Source organism: Natator depressus, chromosome 7 (assembly GCF_965152275.1).
Source record: "Natator depressus isolate rNatDep1 chromosome 7, rNatDep2.hap1, whole genome shotgun sequence".
Lineage (NCBI taxonomy): Eukaryota > Metazoa > Chordata > Testudines > Cheloniidae > Natator > Natator depressus.
This window is the reverse complement of record NC_134240.1, coordinates 51,162,431-51,180,738: the sequence shown is the minus strand read 5'-3', so window position 1 is coordinate 51,180,738 and position 18,308 is coordinate 51,162,431. Positions and strand designations below refer to the sequence as shown.

The 18,308-nt window shown below is 50.7% G+C and overlaps 1 protein-coding gene across 3 annotated transcripts in view; it reads right to left on the bottom strand.

Moving 5' to 3' along the window:
* Positions 1-15,792: 15,792 nt before the first annotated feature.
* The window catches only part of RHOA (ras homolog family member A), a 53,242-nt gene continuing 50,726 nt past the window's right edge, over positions 15,793-18,308 (bottom strand). For all 3 annotated transcript variants that reach the window (XM_074958391.1, XM_074958392.1, XM_074958393.1), the window contains exon 5: positions 15,793-17,077. In XM_074958391.1, the coding sequence (XP_074814492.1) occupies positions 16,904-17,077 (174 nt within the window). In that variant the 3' untranslated portion in view covers positions 15,793-16,903. The remainder of the gene's footprint in view (positions 17,078-18,308) is intronic.

Sequence of the window (18,308 nt, the reverse complement as noted above, 5' to 3'; positions counted from 1 at the left end):
CTCCTATCTTTAGTGTACACATATTTTGAAATAGAGCTCTATACTTTGTTTTCTTTCTTTGGGATTGTAGCTTCAGTTTTGTAACTTGTTTGTGTGTGTAACATCTCTACACTTAAATAAGTAGGCACTAGCAATTTTGTAACCACATGATTAGAATCTAGTTTAATAAATTTTGGTAACCATTTATGCATAAGCCTGACTTGTTTCTCTGGTTTACTGTGAAGCAGCCAACACAATTAAAGAACCTCAGCCGTTTTGGCTATAAAGCCTGGCCATTAGGTGAGAGTACTAAGAGCCTAGCGTTGAGTTGTGCCGCCTCCACGGGGCAAACTCTTGGGGCACCTGTCAGTCAATCCTGACTGCCCGCTGCGAAGGAGCTCTGAGCTCTAGCAGTTAAAGTCACGGGTGGTTAGGACCTTGGGGCATCCGTCAGCCTAGCCCGGGCTGCCCGCCGCGAAGGGACAGTGCGTCCTAGCGGTTAAAGTCACGGATGGTATAAACGGGCATAGCTGGCACCTCACCAAACATCCCTGGCCATCGGCTAACAGGCCGGCATAATGATCCCAGCACCGTCAGTGGGGTCCTCGCCCGGGGAAGAGATCGGTCGCCCCACGCCCTCGAGGGGCAACCCGTGGGGTTCGGGTCCCAGCCGCAGCGCACCAGCGGTAGCCTCGGTGGGCTCGGCGGCTAACAGCGTGGTGCCACCCACGGCCGGGCAGATGGAGGAGCCCTGGGAACCCTCGGAGGCGGGAGCAAAGGTAGCGGTTAGGGGAAGGGGACATGGGGAAGGCGGGGCCGGGGTGAGGTCGCTCAGATCGAGGCCCGCTAGCAGAGGGTCGTCCTCCCCCTGGGTGACTGGGGTCAGACCCAGGGCCTCGATCTCCTCATAAATGGAGGGGAGCTCTCCTTCCACCACCCCGGAGGTCTCCCCGCTAGTGCCCGAGGCGACACTCGCCCCGAGGCTCACAGGGGTTGTGGATGGTAAGGGGGCAGGTGGGGTTACATCGGAGTCCTTGGGGGGAAGGGACTCTAAGGGAGGGACGGTACTGCCCTCCCCTGCTGCCACGTCTTCCCCAGCCGGCGCCAGGGGATGGTATGCGCCCGCGGGCAAGACAGAGGGCTCGGCATCGGCGCCCCCCTTTCTGGTCTTCCGGGGGGCTTCCGCATCGGTGGAGAGGGGCGGAGCTCGAGCCTTCCGCTTGCCCCGCTTCCCCTGGACTAGGGCCCAGCCCTCCATGGCATCATCGGGGGGCTGGCTAGCAGGGGTCGGGTCAGGGGGCAAGGATAATGGCTCAGGGACCGTGGGAGGCAACAGTGGGGCGGAAAAAGGGAGGGAAGAGTCCCCCTGGGGCGGGCCCTCTCCCACGCTAGGCGGCATCCCTGCCGCACCCTCCTCAAGGGGCTCCGCCGAGTTGCAGGCAGCAGAGGCGGGGCTCTCCCGCTCGTCTGGGCGTGCTTGGGGGAGCGCCTCTTGGGCCCGAGCGGGAGCAGTGATGGACTGGGTGGGAGGAGGGGCGGCTTCGGGCGCCGGGCAGCCAGGGGTGCTGGCGATGACGGGGCCAGCGCCCTGCCGGGGCTCGGGGGTCCCGGATGCCTCTCCTTGCCGGGCCAAGGGGCAGTCCCTCCGGACGTGCCCTGTCGCCCGGCAGAGGTAGCACCGGGCCTCCCCCATAGAATAATGCACCCGGTATTGGGCCCCCTGGTAGGGGATCAAAAAGGACCCCTCAAGCACCTCTCCGTCACGCGCTGCCGGCGGCAGTTGCAGCTGCACTTGCCGGCGGAACGAGAGGACGTGACGGAGGGCGGGGTCCTTGCAGCCCAAGGGGAGAGGGCTTAAAACCGAGATGGGCTTCCCCAGGGTAGAGAGGGCGGGTAACAGGGCGGCATTTGGAAGGAAGGGAGGGACAGAAGTCAGGACCAGGCGGACGCCTAGGTCGTCCAGCGGCTCGAGGGGGACGAACACGCCCCCCACCGCCAGGCCCTTCTCCACTGCCTCCTGGGCGGCGACCTCCGATGCCAGGAAGAAGACCACCTTCCCGTATATTTTGGAGGCCGCCACAATGGCCGTGGGCCCCACCACCCTCGCCAACGCCCGCACGTACGTCTCCACGTGGGGCGAGGCGGGCACCAGGAGGCAACGGACGCCGTGCTCCCTGGTCATGGTGGAAAAGGGGCCCCGGCCGCTATAGATGGTAGCGGAGGCGGCGGGCGGGGGAGATGATGTAACGGTGGGAGGGGGGGCTGCCGCCACCTGGGCGTACGCCCTGGGGGCCGGGGGAGGGACACCCGCAGAGCTGGTGGAAGGAGCAGCGGGGTGGGAGGCCGCGGCCGGTGGCGGGGCCGCGGCAGTGAGGGCAGTCCCTGCCATGGAGGGCCTGGACTTTTTGGCAGGGCCCTTCCCCTTCTTCCTACCCTGGCCCTTCCCGCCGGCTGGGGGGGCTCCCCCAGAATCTAAGGGGGGGAGGGACGTGGCAGCAACGGAGGTCGCCCCGGTGCCCGCCGCTGCCGGCGCCCTGGCGGGGGCGGTGACAGGTGGTTCGGCAGCGGCGGCTGAGGTAGAGGCTCGGGGGGGTGACGGAGGGGCAGGCGGGGGAGGGGTATCCGGGGCTGCTGGAGGGGCCCCGCCCGTCGTATCCCCCGCTATAATGAGTAGGGAGGGAGGGAAGGACACCAGGAAAAGGAGGGGAAAGGGGAGGCAGGTCAACCATTCCTCCCCGCTAGGCTGCAGGCAGGGGAGGAGGGCGCCAAAGGGGATGGGCTGGACGGGGGGGGGCTTTCAAGGGCTTGTGGGGGGCAGTCACCGACTTGGGGTGGAAAACCGGCTCCTCTAGCTGCACTAGGGGAGGGGGGTCAGAACAACATTCGGGGAGTGCAGTGAGGTTGGGGCAAACTCAAACAGGGAAAGGGTACAAGCGCATGGGAGGGGACATGGGCGCACTGAGTAGGGGCCAACCGGGGTAGGGCTATCACATAGGGAGGGGGGAGAACCAGGCTGGAGACAGGACAGGGAGCCTAGGGGCTGGCTTCAGAGGCAAGGGCGGGGCAAACAAGTAAGGGCTGCAGAGGGAGAAGGGCAGGGCAGGCAAACAAACTGAAGTCAGCCAGGTGCTGGGGTAAAGGGGAGGACAGAAAGGCTGCTAGGGGAAAATGGGGCAGGGAGCCAGGGACAAAGCTGGGGGGTGCTGAAGGGGTCAGTCCAGGATGGGGCGGGGGGGCACGTGCGCCCACGTGCGCTTGCAAAAAAGGAAAAAAAGTCAGTGCGGGCTGGCTGCTGCTGCAGGCCCAAAGGTGGTGAAAGGGGGCAGCAGGCCAAGCAAGCAGCGGAGTCCCAGAAGCAGGAGCTTGAGGCAGATGGTGAGTGTCCGCTGGGGGTGGTGGAGGGGGCAGCGCCGACGGTGGTGGTGGTGGTGGTGGTGGTTGGGGGGTGGGGACACACTGATGGACTAGGGGGCAGGCTCCATGCCACACCCCCTGTGTCCCCGCAAACACAGTCAAAACCCCCACCACAAGAGCACAGTCCAAAAAGTCACTCAGCTCTTCTGGCCCCCTCCACGGTGGTCTACAGAGTCTTTGTGCGCTCCCCCAGCAGCAGATGGCCTCGTCCCCTCCTCCTTCGGGGTCCGGCAGCTCTCAGGCAGCAGCAGCAGCAGCTCCAGGCAGCAGCCCGGTGGCCAGGCAGGTAGAGAGGACCCCTCACCGGTGGTGTTGATGGTGGTGGTGGTATCCACAGCAGCGGTAGCGGCAACGGCTGGGGTAGGGGTCCCTCACTCCCCCCTTCTGGGGAGCAGGCCAGGAGCCCCCCCTCCTCCCAAGGGGCTGTAGTTGGAACAGAGGCAACAGCACCCAAGGGTGGGTGGGTGGTCCAGCAGCTGGCCAGCAACCAGGCAGGGGAGATGGCGTACAGCCCGGCCAGGGGAGCAGCTGGAGCAGGGGCAGTAGTGGCAGCAGCAGCAGCAAGGGCCCACGGTCCAGCAGCAGCAGCAGTCTCCCTCCTCCCTCCAGGCCAGTCGGGTTCAGCAGAGGAGTCGAAGGTGGGTCTACTGGCCACTGGATGAAGAGTTTTCTGGTCCCTGAGTGACCAGAGCAGGGGCTGCACTAGAGCAATCAGGAACCTGCTCGAACCAAGTAAGACAGGCAAGCTAATTAAGACACCTGAAGCCAATTAAGAACATACTAGAATCAATTATGGCAGGTAGACTAATCAGGACACCTGGTTTAAAAAAGGACCTCCCATCGGTTAGTGGAGGGCGTGCAAGGAGTAGGGAGTGAGAAGGTGTGCTGCTGGAGGACTGAGGAGTACAAGTGTGATCAGGGGGTTGGACTAGATGACCTCCTGAGGTCTCTTCCAACCCTGATATTCTATGATCAGGCTTCAGGAGGAAGGTCCTGCAGTGAGGATAAAGAAGGTGCTTAGGGGGAGGCTATGGGGAAGTAGCCCAAGGAGATGTAGTTGTAGCTGTCACATAGCTGATATAGGAGATGTAGACAGCTGCTATCCACAGGGCCCTGGGCTGGAACCCAGTGTAGAGCGCAGACCTGAGTTCCCCCCATCCCACCCAACTCCTGATCGGACACAAGAGGAGTTGACCTGGTCTGTGAACAACAACAGAAGGGAAGGTCTAATTTGGAAAGGGATCTGGCTTGTCCCTGACCCACTAGCTGGGACAACAGAGACTGCAGAGATTGTTCTCCATTTCCCCCATGCTGGCCTGTGATGAGCTTAGCTGAGTGAACGGCAGGTTTGAGCCTCTAGCAGAAGTGGCCAAACTGAGGGCTGCCATGAACATCCGAGGTGAGCAAATCTGCCAGAAAAGCGCAGGACCCACCAAGGCAGAGGAGGAACTTTGTCTCAGCACATATACTCCTCCAAATCATTGTCATTTATTTATGTAGGGTTTTTTTGCAAGCTCAGAAATAAAAATAATATACAGCTATCTCTATTCTTTACTGGACCTAAACAGAATTGAAACACAAATAAGGTACTCTGTACATTCTTGTCTTTTGTTTTTGTTGTTTCTTTTGCTTTTTCGGTTGCTTTTTTTTCAGACTTGCTAGCTAGTAAGTTTGCTGCTGTAAAAAGTGATATTTGTATGTTTGTTAATATTTTTCACAGCAGCAGACTTGCTAGCTAGCTGGGAGGCAGTGAAAAGCGATATTAACAAACATACAAATGTCACTTTTCACAGCAGATTTACTCAGCCCCAGCAAGCTGGGGAACAAATTAAGCCCTGGATGGGGAGGTGGGTGGGTAGGGAGGCAGTGGGGGCCAGGGGTGATAAGCAGCAGGGGCCAGCAACAATGTGGGGGGGGGTGACTTGGGCTGGTGCTCGAAGCCCTGTGGCCAGGGACTGGAGCCTGCTGCTGTATGGCTGAAACCTGGGGTGGGAGGACGCAATGGGGGCCAGTGGTGATGGGCAGGGCCATAGCCTGAAGCCCCAAGGCCATATCCTGGAGGCTCAGAGCCAGAGCCCACCACCGTGCGGCCAGAGCCCAGGGATGGAGGAGACAGCAGGAGCCAGGCGTGATGGGAGGGAGTGGTGAGCCTGGGCTGGAGCCCACTGCTGTGCAGCTGGAGCCCCAAACCTGATGGGCAGAACTGGCACCCCTGGGCTGAATCCAGAAGCCCAAGCCCCACCACCCCCAGGAAGGTGGGGGGAACTCATGCCAGCCGCTTGCTTCTCTGGCATTTCTGGCTACAGAGGGGGCAGGGCCCAACCCCTGCTGGTGGCCCCAGGGGAGGGGCCACCTCTTCCCCTCCTACCAATCATCAACCAGGAGGCTGTGGTGGCAGGAAAAGCCCCTGGTGGCAGGATGCGGCCACAGTGGCCGCATTTGAGAAATGCTGGGCTAGAGGCTGTGTGAGACTAGGCAGCAAGTGGGGTGGCACCCAGTTTAAGATTTAACAGTTATTAACCTTGTGCTGTGGTGACATGTATGCAACTAGCCATTCCCCCTGGCCAGCCATAGACCCAGTCAGAAGTTGCTGTGTGGCTGGAGCCTGCTTGGTTACAAAACTGTGGTGGTGGTGTGGATGGGCTCTGAATCTACACTGTTTCCCCAGGGGCATGGAGCAGATGGAGAATAAACAGGTTTGTGAGCCCTGGGACTCCATGCGATGCAGGCTGAAAGGAAGCAACGAAGATGAAATGCCGCTACCTGGAGTTACTTTTGTTCCTTTAAACTTTGCTGTGGGAGATCTGGGTGGCAGTTAGTCCCTGGTGACTGAGTCTGTGGATTTTGGCAACACATCTGTGTAAACAGACCTCTCCCCGTGCTGTGCAGGTGCAGGCTCAGTACGCTCAGGCTGACCTGCTTCCTTCCCCAGCACGTCAGTTCCTGCAGGCAGTTAGTGTAGTGCTCTCACTGGGGAAAGCAAGAGAGCAGCTGCTCGTCCCCACTTGCCAAAGCGGCCCCAACTCACAGCTGCTTTGGCAACTCGCCAGGCTCATCAGGGCTGCACTGAATTTGCATAGACAGGAAAGTTCATCTTTAATCAAGAGCAAGAGTGTGGCCCAACAGCTACCCATGGCGGTGGGAGGTTTCTCCAGAGCCCCAGCATCACAGGACACTTGGTGTGGCTACAGCCATCAGTGTTGCAAGTGTCACAGGCACACAGGCAGCAGAAAGTAGCTGAGCAGCAGAGTGAGAGCTTGTGAAATCATAGAATCATAGAATATCAGGGTTGGAAGGGACCTCAGGAGGTCATCTAGTCCAACCCCCTGCTCAAAGCAGGACCAAGCCTCAATTTTTGCCCCAGATCCCTAAATGGCCTCCTCAAGGATTGAACTCACAACCCTGGGTTTAGCAGGCCAATGCGCAAACCACAGAGTGGCTGTGAGAGAGCTCTGTGTAATTACACACAAACACTGGGGCACAAGAAACAGCTCAGTTTGCAAAGTCCAGTGCTTGAAAGTTAAGAAATGCCAGATTTTAAGGTTGTCTGCACAGCCCCCTTGGGGGCATATTCTTTGTGATAAGCTGATGATGATGGCTACAGGATTGCACAGGCCTATTGCTGCAGGATTTGTGTCTCATCCAGTGCACAGTCTGGGCGGGGTCAGGGAATGCGTAGCACTGAATGTGTGGCTCCCTGCCTTATTTACTGCCACCATTCAGATCCTGCATGGAATATAGTCATTTTCATTTCCCTGCTGGCTTTGCTATGGCCACTCATCACTGCGGGAACTGCAAACTAGAGTCAGCATGGGGCACTGGTGTTACAGTCTGTAACTCTTCGGCATCCTGTCCCTCACTGGAATTCTCAGCCATAAGTCAGGTGCCTGAGCACACCCTGCATTGCATGGGGAGACACAAGCACCCAAGAAAGGGATCCTCAGAAACCAGCACGCTGAGCGGGGAGCCACCGAAAAAAGTCAAGAGTGAATTGCACTTAAGCAGGCTCAGCCCTTTCTCATGAAACACCAGAGAGAGAGAGACCTGACCTCGTTCCAGCCAGTATCCCAGGGCACGCACCTGGGATGTGGGAGATTTGTTTTCAACCCCCTACACTGCCTGATCTGAAACAGGGACTTGAACCTGGGCCTCCCAACTTCTGGGAATACCCTGACCACCAGGCTGCAGGGCATTCTGTGGTGCCTGTTAAAGCTTTGTCTAAATAGTTCAGTATTCCTTGGGGCAGAGCGAAGGAGAGTGTGCGCATGGGCAAGATGCTGATGCGTTAGCCCCGTGGCAGGGCACTTACTCAGGCTGTGGGGAGAGAGATTTGAGTTCCTGCTTCAGCAATATTGAAGTATTTATTCGAAGTGGGAGAGACAGAGAAAGCTGCACCCCAGAATGCCCAGGGATCAGGCCATGCCCCCAAGACATGGGTGACCCAGGGAGGCTGCAAGTCCCTGCTCCAAAGTAGGTAGCGTGAGGATGCAAACCCAGGTTGTCCACCTGCCAGGTGAGTGCTGTAACCACTAGACCGTGGGGGATTCTGGGACCCCACACACTGTATGGGTTCAGAGCACGTCTACCAGACCAGGCCCCACCGGTGAGAGAGGCAGAGGATCACCTAGCTGGAGAATCTGGCTCGGGCTAAGGCATGAGCCAGGGCTCTAAGCAGCTTGTTGGCGGTGGGCAGTGCCAGGGTTTAGGCAGTTTCATGCCTGCCGACCAGTGGAAACCAAGTACCATGGGGACGTAGCTACCTCCAGCGTTAGGGAGCAGCTGAGCAGGGGAGTTATGACTGTCACGGAGCCCAAATGTTGGACGTGGAGGCCTAAACAGGTAGGCCCTTTGTGAATGTAGCCCTCAGTGAGAGGACTGAGACAAATGATCTCAAAGATTCTTCAAGTGTCTTCAAGTGGACTTCAAGGACTCGTGTGCCTATGTGCATGTACGCAGGGTCTGAACGAACTCTCCTCTGACAGCTAGCTGGGGAGAGGGGAGGGTTGCCAACTTTCTACTCGCACAAAACTGAACATCCTTGCCCTGGCCCCTGCCATGCCCCTCCTCTGAGGCCCCACCCCTGCTCACTCCACTCCTCCCCCTGTTTCTCACGGGAGCGGGTGAGGATTCCAGCTGGGGGTGCAGGCTCTGGGGGTGAGGCCAGAAATGAGGGCTTCAGAGTGCAAGAGGGGGCTCTGGGCTGAGGCAGTGGATTTGGGTGCTGGGGGAGTGAGGGCTGTGATGTGGGGCCAGGGATGAGGGATTTGGAGGGTAGGAGGGGGCTCTGGGGCTAGGGCAGGGGGTTGGGGTGTAGGGGGCTGTGAGTACCTCATTAAGCCAGGGGCTCAAATACCAGACCCCTGTGAAAGCACAGAGGAGTGGGGACAGGCACCCCAGCCAGGAGATGTGGCCTCTCCCTAAGGGTCCTTGGTGTGTTTTAATCTGTTCCTCCCCACTGTTCAAAGATAGAGCTAAATAGGTTCCATGAGGAGTCTTTTGTTATGTTAAATAATAAGTGCTTTACTAACATCTGAAATCACTTGTGGTGGGACAACATTTCTGTCCAGCCTCCTAAGAGCTGAAAATCAGTAAGAGACCGATTTGAAGAGGTCACAGCAGTGAGGCAGGTGGCAGCAAAAGGTGACTGACGGGCAGCTGATGAGAATGGCTGGCAGGGCAGCCAGCAGTGAGGAACAGCAGCTGATGCGGCGGCCACCAGAGTAACGAGTGGCTGGTGAGGCGGCCAGTGGAGAGGAATTGCGGCTGGCGGGGCAGTCAGCCAGAGCAAGTGCTCAGATTGTGGAGCAACCAGGTGCCTTCTTCCCCCAGTGGGAGGTGAACTCACACTGATGCACCTCTGAACCCTGGGTCCTCTCTGACCAAGGACAGCCACTCTGAGTGGGGTGTGGTGAGGGAGCAGAGAGGCACAGAAAAGGAACTTTTGGTTGTAGAACTCAAGAACATGAGGTGAAGACTGTATCCCACGTGCTCTGAGGTGGTTGTCCTGCTCACAGTCATGATTATGAATCCTGTTGGAGAGACAGGTTTACGTCTTGAAGCAGGAGGGTTTGTATTAACTGGGGCTATTTTCAGAGTGAGGCTTTCCAAAACCCCTTAGTGATTTTCCATGGCACTTGTGGTCCTGTTACAGAAAAACTCCCACCCCTTATAGTTTCATAGAACTGAAAGCCAGAAAGACCATTAGCTCATCTAGTCTGGTTTTCTGTTTGTCACAGACTATTACATGTCACCAATTACCCCTGTACTGAGCCCAGAGACTTCAGTTAGAATAAAACATTTCTGACCTCAGGAGCCTGAATTGTGCCTGGGGAAAAATTCCTTCCCAACCCCAACTCTGGCAGTCAGTGAGACCCTGAGCATGTGAGCAAGACCCACCACCAGTCACTTAGACAGAGGATTCTCTGTACAACTTCAGACTACTGATCCTCCCGAGCTGATGTCCCATCTGGGATTAATACTTGCATAGCGGTGACCCCACCACACTCCCAGTCCTAAATAATCTCTAGAACATGCGTTCTGCATAGCCCAGCCCTCTCCTGGCCCATTCAGATATTATAGGGCCATTGCCCTGTAAGGGGTGATTAATGGTTCCATGTCTAGTTGTCAGCCGGTATCAAGCAGCGTGCCCCCCAAAGATTGGTCAGTTCAATATCTTCATTAATGATCTGGAAGATGGCGTGGATTGCATCCTCAGCAAATTTGCAGATGAACTAAACTGGGAGGAATGGTAGATACACTGGAGGGTAGGGATAGGATACAGAGGGACCTAGACAAATTAGAGGATTGGGCCAAAAGAAATCTGATGAGGTTCAACAAGGACAAGTGCAGAGTCCCGCACTTAGGACGGAAGAATCCCATGCACTGCTACAGACTAGGGACCAAGGGACTAGGCAGCAGTTCTGCAGAAAAGGACCAAGGGGTTACAGTGGATGAGAAGCTGGATATGAGTCAGCAGTGTGCCCTTGTTGCCAAGAAGGCTAACAGCATTTTGGTCTGTATAAGTAAGGGCATTGCCAACAGATTGAGGAACATGATCATTCCCCTCTATTTGGCATTGGTGAGGCCTCATCTGGAGTACTTGTGTCCAGTTTTAGGCCCCACACTACAAGAAGGATGTGGAAAAATTGGAAAGAGTCCAGCGGAGGGCAACAAAAATTATTAGAGGGCTGGACCACTTGACTTATGAGGAGAGGCTGAGGGAACTGGGATTATTTAGTTTGCAGAAGAGAAGAATGAGGGGGGATTTGATATCTACTCTCAACTACCTGAAAGAGGGTTCCAAAGAGGATGGATCGAGACTGTTCTCAGTGGTAGCAGATGACAGAACAAGGAGTAATGATCTCAAATTGCAGTGGGGGAGGTTTAGGTTGGAAATTAGGAAAAACTTTTTCACTAGGAGGGTGGTGAAACACAGGAATGCATTACCTCGGGAGGTGGTGGAATCTCCTTCCTTCGAGGTTTTTAAGGTCAGGCTTGACAAAGCCCTGGCTGGGATGATTTAGTTGGGGATTGGTCCTGCTTTGAGCAGGGGGTTGGACTAGATGACCTCCTGAGGTCCCTTCCAACCCTGATATTCTATGATAATATACAAAAAAGTTTGCTACTTTAACTAGAGTAACCCCAACAGTTTCAGTTTAAAGATAGCACTGGCTTAAGTAAGTTTATTTAAACTACAACAAGAGAGATTTTTAATAAGTATAAATAAGGTATTCAAGTCAGAAATGACAGGTTTCAGAGTAGCAGCCATGTTAGTCTGTATTCGCAAAAAGAAAAGGAGTACTAGTGGCACCTTAGAGACTAACCAATTTATTTGAGCATAAGCTTTCGTGAGCTACAGCTCACTTCATCGGATGCATCCGATAAAGTGAGCTGTAGCTCACGAAAGCTTATGCTCAAATAAATTGGTTAGTCTCTAAGGTGCCACTAGTACTCCTTTTCTTTTTGCAAGTCAGAAATGGTTACAAATGAAATAAAGCTAAAACACATTCTAGCAGCTAAAACTTAACTAGACTTGGTTCAAGGTTAAAATCCTCACCACATATTCCCAGCAACAGGGCAGACAAAATTCTCACATCAAAACCCCTTCCAAAATCCAAAGGCTGGTGCCTGTGTTTTCTTAGGTGAAAGAGAGGGAAGGGGAGAGCAATAAGGAGAGAAAAAATACCTAGGGCATTTTTGCTCCTCACTTTTATAGTCCAGCCACGCTTTGAAATGCATTTTCCTGAGGGTCACCCCTAGTTAAGTTCCTTTTCACTGTGATGGCAGAGATGTGGAGTCTCATGATGAAGAAGATTCCCTGTTGGTGTTCGCTAAAATGCAGATTGAGCTGTTCCTACTCCCTGCCGTTGATGAAGAACAGCCACTTGACTAGTGATTGCCAATCAACTTTGATGACACCTGGCTTGAGGCAACAGCTAGTCCTTGAGGAACAGGTTTACCTCCTTCCCAGACTTGTCTCGTAAACACATTTCAGTCATAATTTCAGCATATGTTCATAGCTTTATGTTGTTATACACATTTCACCACATTATTGATCAGCGAGTTTTTAGTTTTCAAATGATATCTCACAAGGCATATTTTGTACAAAGAGCATTTTGTACAAAGTGGTCTGTAGGGTGCGAATATATGGGTGCATTCAGTCACAATCAGCATCTAGATCTTTAATAAAAATTAAATAGTATTGAACTAATCCCTACAGAATTCTGCTAGAAACAGCTCCACTTATTGATACCCGCCATTACCAACTACATTTTGAGAGCTGAAACCTGTCATTTTGAGAGCTGAGAGCCAGTTTTTAATGCCTTGTTAATTCCAAAAATACAAGTTTTTAAAATCAAAGTGTTATGTGGTACCAAGTCAAATGCCTTGGAGAAACCCAAGTATATTGTATCATCGCAGTTGCCTTTATCAATCAGATCTGTAATTCTATCAAAAAGGACAAAAGATTTCTTTGACAAGCCTTATCTTCCATGAAACCAAGCTGACCGGCATTATCAACAAAGAATTAGAGGTTAAAAATAAAGACTCAAATTAATTCTTCCATTATTTTACCCAGGATTGCTGTCAGGCTAACCAGGCTGTAGGTCCCAAGGGCATCCCTTTTTAAAATATTGGAACGACATTGCCGTCCTCTAATCCTTTGGCATTTCCCTTCTTTTCCAAGATTTATTAATTTTTAACACCAGTGGTTGAGAGCACTTCTCAGCTATTTCAAGACTCTTGGGTGCATATTATCTGGGCTTGTTGATTTGAAAAGGTTTGAGTTTAGCTGATGCTGCCTCACATCTTTCTTTGTTACAGATGGTAAATTTTCTGTTCCATCCACATCATCCTCTGGGATGGATACATCCTGCTGCTTTGTTCCAAATACAGAACAGAAATAGCTATAGTGTATAAACCGAGATTTTTTTTTACCCCAACTAAGCTCTTGGCATCAATACTATCTAGTTGCAACAAGGCTCAGTCCTGTCTCTGTAACCTTTTATCACATTTAAATTTGTTGCCTTTTGATTTCAGCATCTGTCTCCTTTTTCCACACAAAACCTTTCAACAGGGAAATAAGAAACACATAGCCCGGCACCATCAAACTTGCATGCTCATACAAAAATCTTAATGGCAACATCATCTGCTTTGCTTCAGTTAGGATCAGCACATCTGACAGTCTCACATTCCCTGCATTTAGGAATTTATTTGGCCTTAATGCTGCCGAGGTCGCTGTGAAGGGTTTGATGAAGCTGGGGTATGTATTGGCTGGAGATATCACAAAAGACTTAGGGAATGTTGGAGTGTGTTATTGACAGCATTGTAGGCAATATGAAGGTCAAGAAGAATCCACAAGTCTTTCCCCTTACAGTTTGGGGTTAGGGGAGTGTGTCCTATGCAACTGTACCTGCCTAAAAGGAATTTTTGTTTGCTCCAAGCGTAGTTTTTCATAGGGCTTTGGCATGTCTCAGTGCATAGCTCCCCTCAGTCAGGGAGAAAGGGAGCTGCACCCACCTGGGAATCAGAGGAGGAAACTGCACTGCTGAAATGGCTCCTAGCTATGTCACCCCTTCTGAACCTATGAACACATCAATATATGATGAGTGCCAGCTTGGCCAACACCAGGGATTGAACCGATAAGCTCCAGCACTAAAAGCATGAGTCTTTGCAGTTTGTACTCAACCTAAAAATGGTCAAACTCTCCTCCTCTGTGGACTGGCACAGGGGGACTAGCGTGCACACAGTGACCAGTGGGTTGCACAAGCAAACTAACAAATGACTGAAATGTGAAAACCATGGAGTGAATCACCAGAAAACATAATTGGCAAGTCATGTGAATCTGTTTCTTCTCACTGTGTGGATCACACAACCATCCCTTTTCCCACATAGATCAACAGCAGCTTAAATCCTTCCACTTCAGATCCCTAGCTTCAACCCTGAGTCCCTTTGTAGCCCAGCCATTGGAGGAGGATTTTACTCACACCGCCCCAGTGGGTTACAGCAGGGGCTCTCAAGCTTTTTCCTTCTCAGCCCTGCCTCCTCCCAACAAGTGATAAAAATGTCATAGCCCATCCATGCCACAACTGTTTCAGTAGGTTAAAAGCCAGGGCTGCTGTTGGGGGGTAGCAAGCAGGGCCCCACACCACAGGGGCCCCGCAAAGTTAAGTTGCTTAGGCTTCAGCCTGGGGTGGAGGGGCTTGGGCTTCAGCTTTCTGCCCTGGGCCCCAGTGAGTCTAATGCTGGCCCTGCTCTCTAGTTTATTTTGGTGGATCCCCTGAAGCCTGCTCATGGCGCACAAGGGGGCCTCAAATCCCTGGATGAGAACTGTTGGGTTACATAACTATTTACGAGGCAGTAGTAGAATGCTGGTGATCAGGAATCCTGGATTCTCTCCCTGGCTCTGGGAGAGGATGATGATTTATGGGGTTTAGATGACTTGTCTAAATGGGAAGTTATACTGGCATATCTACAGATTTGAATTCACACCTCCTCATATACCCATATAACTTCCTGTGTAGACAAGTCCAGAGCCAGGATAACCCAAACTGCATAGTCATTCTTGAAGGCAGTGCAGTGCAGCAGAGGAGATGGGGGGGTTTTCCTGTTAGACACTAGGGTTCTTTGCCACAGTGACCTCGCACAAGTTCTCTGCTAATTTGAGAAGGGGGGGGAAAAGCAGTATTCTGCAGCTCTTCCCTGTCTTCTACATGGGGGGTTATTGCTTTACTAAATTGCATGGGAATTTAAACAGCACTAAAAGATTAGATTTGAACTCCTGCTCTCCTCTTTCCTGGCTTAGGAAACTTTTCCTTAGGCTACAGGGATGGATGGTGAAGGAGTTAGAGTCGGTCTGTCTCAAATTAGAGTTCGGCAGGTTTAACTTGGTGCCTGTTTTCCATCAGGGAGAAGTTATACAATGCTCCATCAACAAATACTCTCACAGTATAACTGATATCTAGGCATCCTCACATGAGCAGCAGCAATATGGCCAAAGGCCAGGCCCAGACGTGTTTTAGGTTTGTTGCAAGAGGGGTACAATGAAAAAGTGAGACAATCCACACAAAAAATTGGTTATTTTTGATTATTCTCATTATCAATATATTTTTCATAAAACCACTATGAGTGCTGTTAGAATTGCTCAAAGTTTGCATTCTGCTTTGGGTTTTGCTCTTTCAATGAGATTTTTACACTTTAAAGGTTTAAAACGCCTGTTAACACTGGGTTAGAGTTCAGTTTTAACATACCCACCTCTCTCATGTCCATATAGGAATACAAAGAGCATGGCACAAGTTCTGTATCCACTCTCCTTTGTGGCACAGGGCACACAGCTCACACATACCATTACCAACCAGGGAAACATGGCTCAGATGCTCCAGAGGCAGAGGGAACATCCAAGGAAACTGCCTGGGTGTAAGAGGTACATTCTGTGGGTAGCACATTTGACACAACACTCAGGCATGCTGCTGCTGCAGAGTGCACACCCAACACCCCTCCTCCTGCTGATACATCACCTCTTGCTACACTCTCCTCACATGCACAAGAAAGCAAGTCAACTTCAACTGTTGCAGCCCCCAAGTTTCTGGGAGCTGATGGTCTAGTTTGAAGGGTCTTTCACAAGAGATTCCTCAAGGGGAAAGAGTTCATTTTTGGGCACTGGAGAGCAGGGAAAAGATGCTGGAATTCAATGGTTGGGTTCTGCCACTCTCCGAATTTGCTGCAGGCACCAGCATGGAATCCATTGCTGCTAAAGGTATTCAAGTGCCTGGACGTGCCGGGTGAATTTCTAACATAGTTCTATCAAAATGAGCTTTTTGTCTGAGCCTGTAAAAAGCAGGGCCTCAGGGCAGCTGCATAACAAATACTGTGCAAAGAGGAACACAAACACCAGGATACCGGGAGCTTAGAAAACTGCCTTTATTCTATTAGTAGTTGGAAAAAGGAAATAATACAGAAGAGTTTAGTTGGCTGCAGATCAGCAAAAAGTTCACAGATGGGAGTTTGGCCACCAGGTGGTAACCAACCAATACATAGAGAACTTGCATTTTTATAGCCTTGAGCTGAGTCCAGCAGGTTAACTTAAAGCTTCTGAAATGTTCAGTTGCCTTGAGTGTGAACAGGCTGCCTTTCCCTGGCTCCTAAGGCAGGTGCCGGAAGATCACAGAAAAAACCCTCTTCCTGGGTGCAGAGATTAGAAATTATACCATACAAATGGGTCAGACACTTACAAACAAAGAGGGAGGTGGGAGAGGAATCAGCTGCTTTCAACAGGACTTTATTTTCAAATAAACTTTCTTAAAAACAAAAACCCAGAACACCTTATGCAGGGATTACAAGTAACAGTATTAGGAAATCCAATTATACAAAAAATACTACATTGCGGCTGGGGCATATAGATTTATTTTTGGTATCATACATTTAAGTGGCACTAATTACATGGTAACTAAAAGGTAACCAACATGAAACTACAGGACTGTCACTTTTCATAGCTTGATGGGACTCTTATTTCAGGGTGGTCACAGTTTCAAACTATGGTTTTACACCCTACGCAGCCATGAAAAATGAAATCTCCCTAAAATGTGAAAGCACTGGCGTTATTCTGGACTCCACATACAGCCATGTAGCTCTTGTACCCCATTTGAATGGGACACTAGTTATAAAGTAGTTACAGCCCAATTCTCAGTGTTACCAGCTTTTCCCTCTTTCTAGAAAGAAGCAAGAAGTTGGAGAATTGTCTTCAATTAGCGCCTGGCACATCCTGCATGTGCAGACATTTGTTAAAGGAATGCTGATGTTACTTGTGTGCACAGATGAATTTGATGCAGACTGTTATAAAAATCATAGTTGGCTTCTAAATATTGGTAGCAAGATGATTTGATTTTTAAATCTCTTAAGTAAATTATTATAGATAAATGAAAAGGCCAGTAATCATACACTAAGATTAATAAACAGCACTTCAAAATTAATCAAGTGCAGGGTGCTGTCTGAGCCATCTTCCCTTGGCCATGCTTTACAAGAGAAGGCAGCCAGATTTTTTCTTGCCACGCCGGGCTTGCAAAGCAGCTCTAGTGGCCATTTCAAAAACCTCCCTCACGCCGTCTTTGGTCTTTGCAGAGCACTCCATGTACCCGAATGCACCAATGCGGTTTGCCATGTCTCTGCCTTCTTCAGGTTTGACCGGCTCCTGTGCAATACAATAGTAAAAGCAAATTAGTAGGGTCCAACAATGTACCTGAATAGATCATTCCTTTCATCACCTTCCAGGTTTGCCAGAAGTGCAGAATACATACTCTGTTTAGATCCCATCTCAAATCTAAAATGCTAGTTTATTTTCTGGATTAAAACCCAGTTTAATTAAGAATAAGGTTAAAAAAAAACATTTTCCTTCCCACAGGTTGTAACATATCAACACCTCACATTACTGAAGAATTTTTAATATCTCATTTACCTCATCACTTCATTTATTTACACTTTGGACAATGAAAATGATAGCCCAGTTTGGGTCAGTGTCAATTATTTATAGTCCATTTATTCAGGGTCCAATTCTCATGCCATAGTATAAAAGCTTCAATATTTGTGTTGCAAATGCTTCAGAAGAATATATGTTGCCAAACTGTTGCCATTGGCAATTTAAAAGTCGTGGAACCTGTGACAATGATACTTGGGAAGTAAAAGCAATTTTACAAGTAATTACCATAGCAGTACCAACCAACACAGCATTATTAACAGTTACAAAAATTGCCTTGTCACTTTTTGTTTAAAAGAAACATTATGCCAGGACAGTCAAGTTTGCCTATTTGGGCAGGGTATTCTCATGCTGAAGGATGACTACTTTTTACTAGACCTGGTATGCTACTGTTGGGGATTATTTCAAAATGAACCACATTTTGTCTTTACTCATGAACAAACCAAAGCAAGGCTGTTTGAGTTGTTAATATTTAAAACCATGTCCAGCGCAATGGTTTCTTTGTGGGAGAGTGTACTCTGAGTACTGGATAAATGGTATCTTACATGGTAATCTAAGCATCTATTTTGTTGCGCATGTGCTTGGTGTGTTGATTTTGCCTTATCACTGACCTCCCAACTCTTCTAGAACTACTCCTCCAATTTGGGGCCTTCATCTACCAATAGTCTAACTGATGAGAGAGAAATTCTTCATTTCTTTGAGAGTGACCTTTTCTGCTAGGAAGCCCCAAGGTTAGGAAAGCATTATTTGGTGCCTCTGACAAAATCCTTCATAAGAGGCTACTAAAGAAAATATCCAACTGCAACTGAGCACCGTTTGGCTCTTCAACGTCTGTATTTAACAACTTAGTTCTGATTTAAACTATGCAACCATAACACTTAACAGATATTGTGTTTATTTTTCATCTAAAAGAGGCTTTCAATTTTTTGTCCTGAATAACTGTCATTTC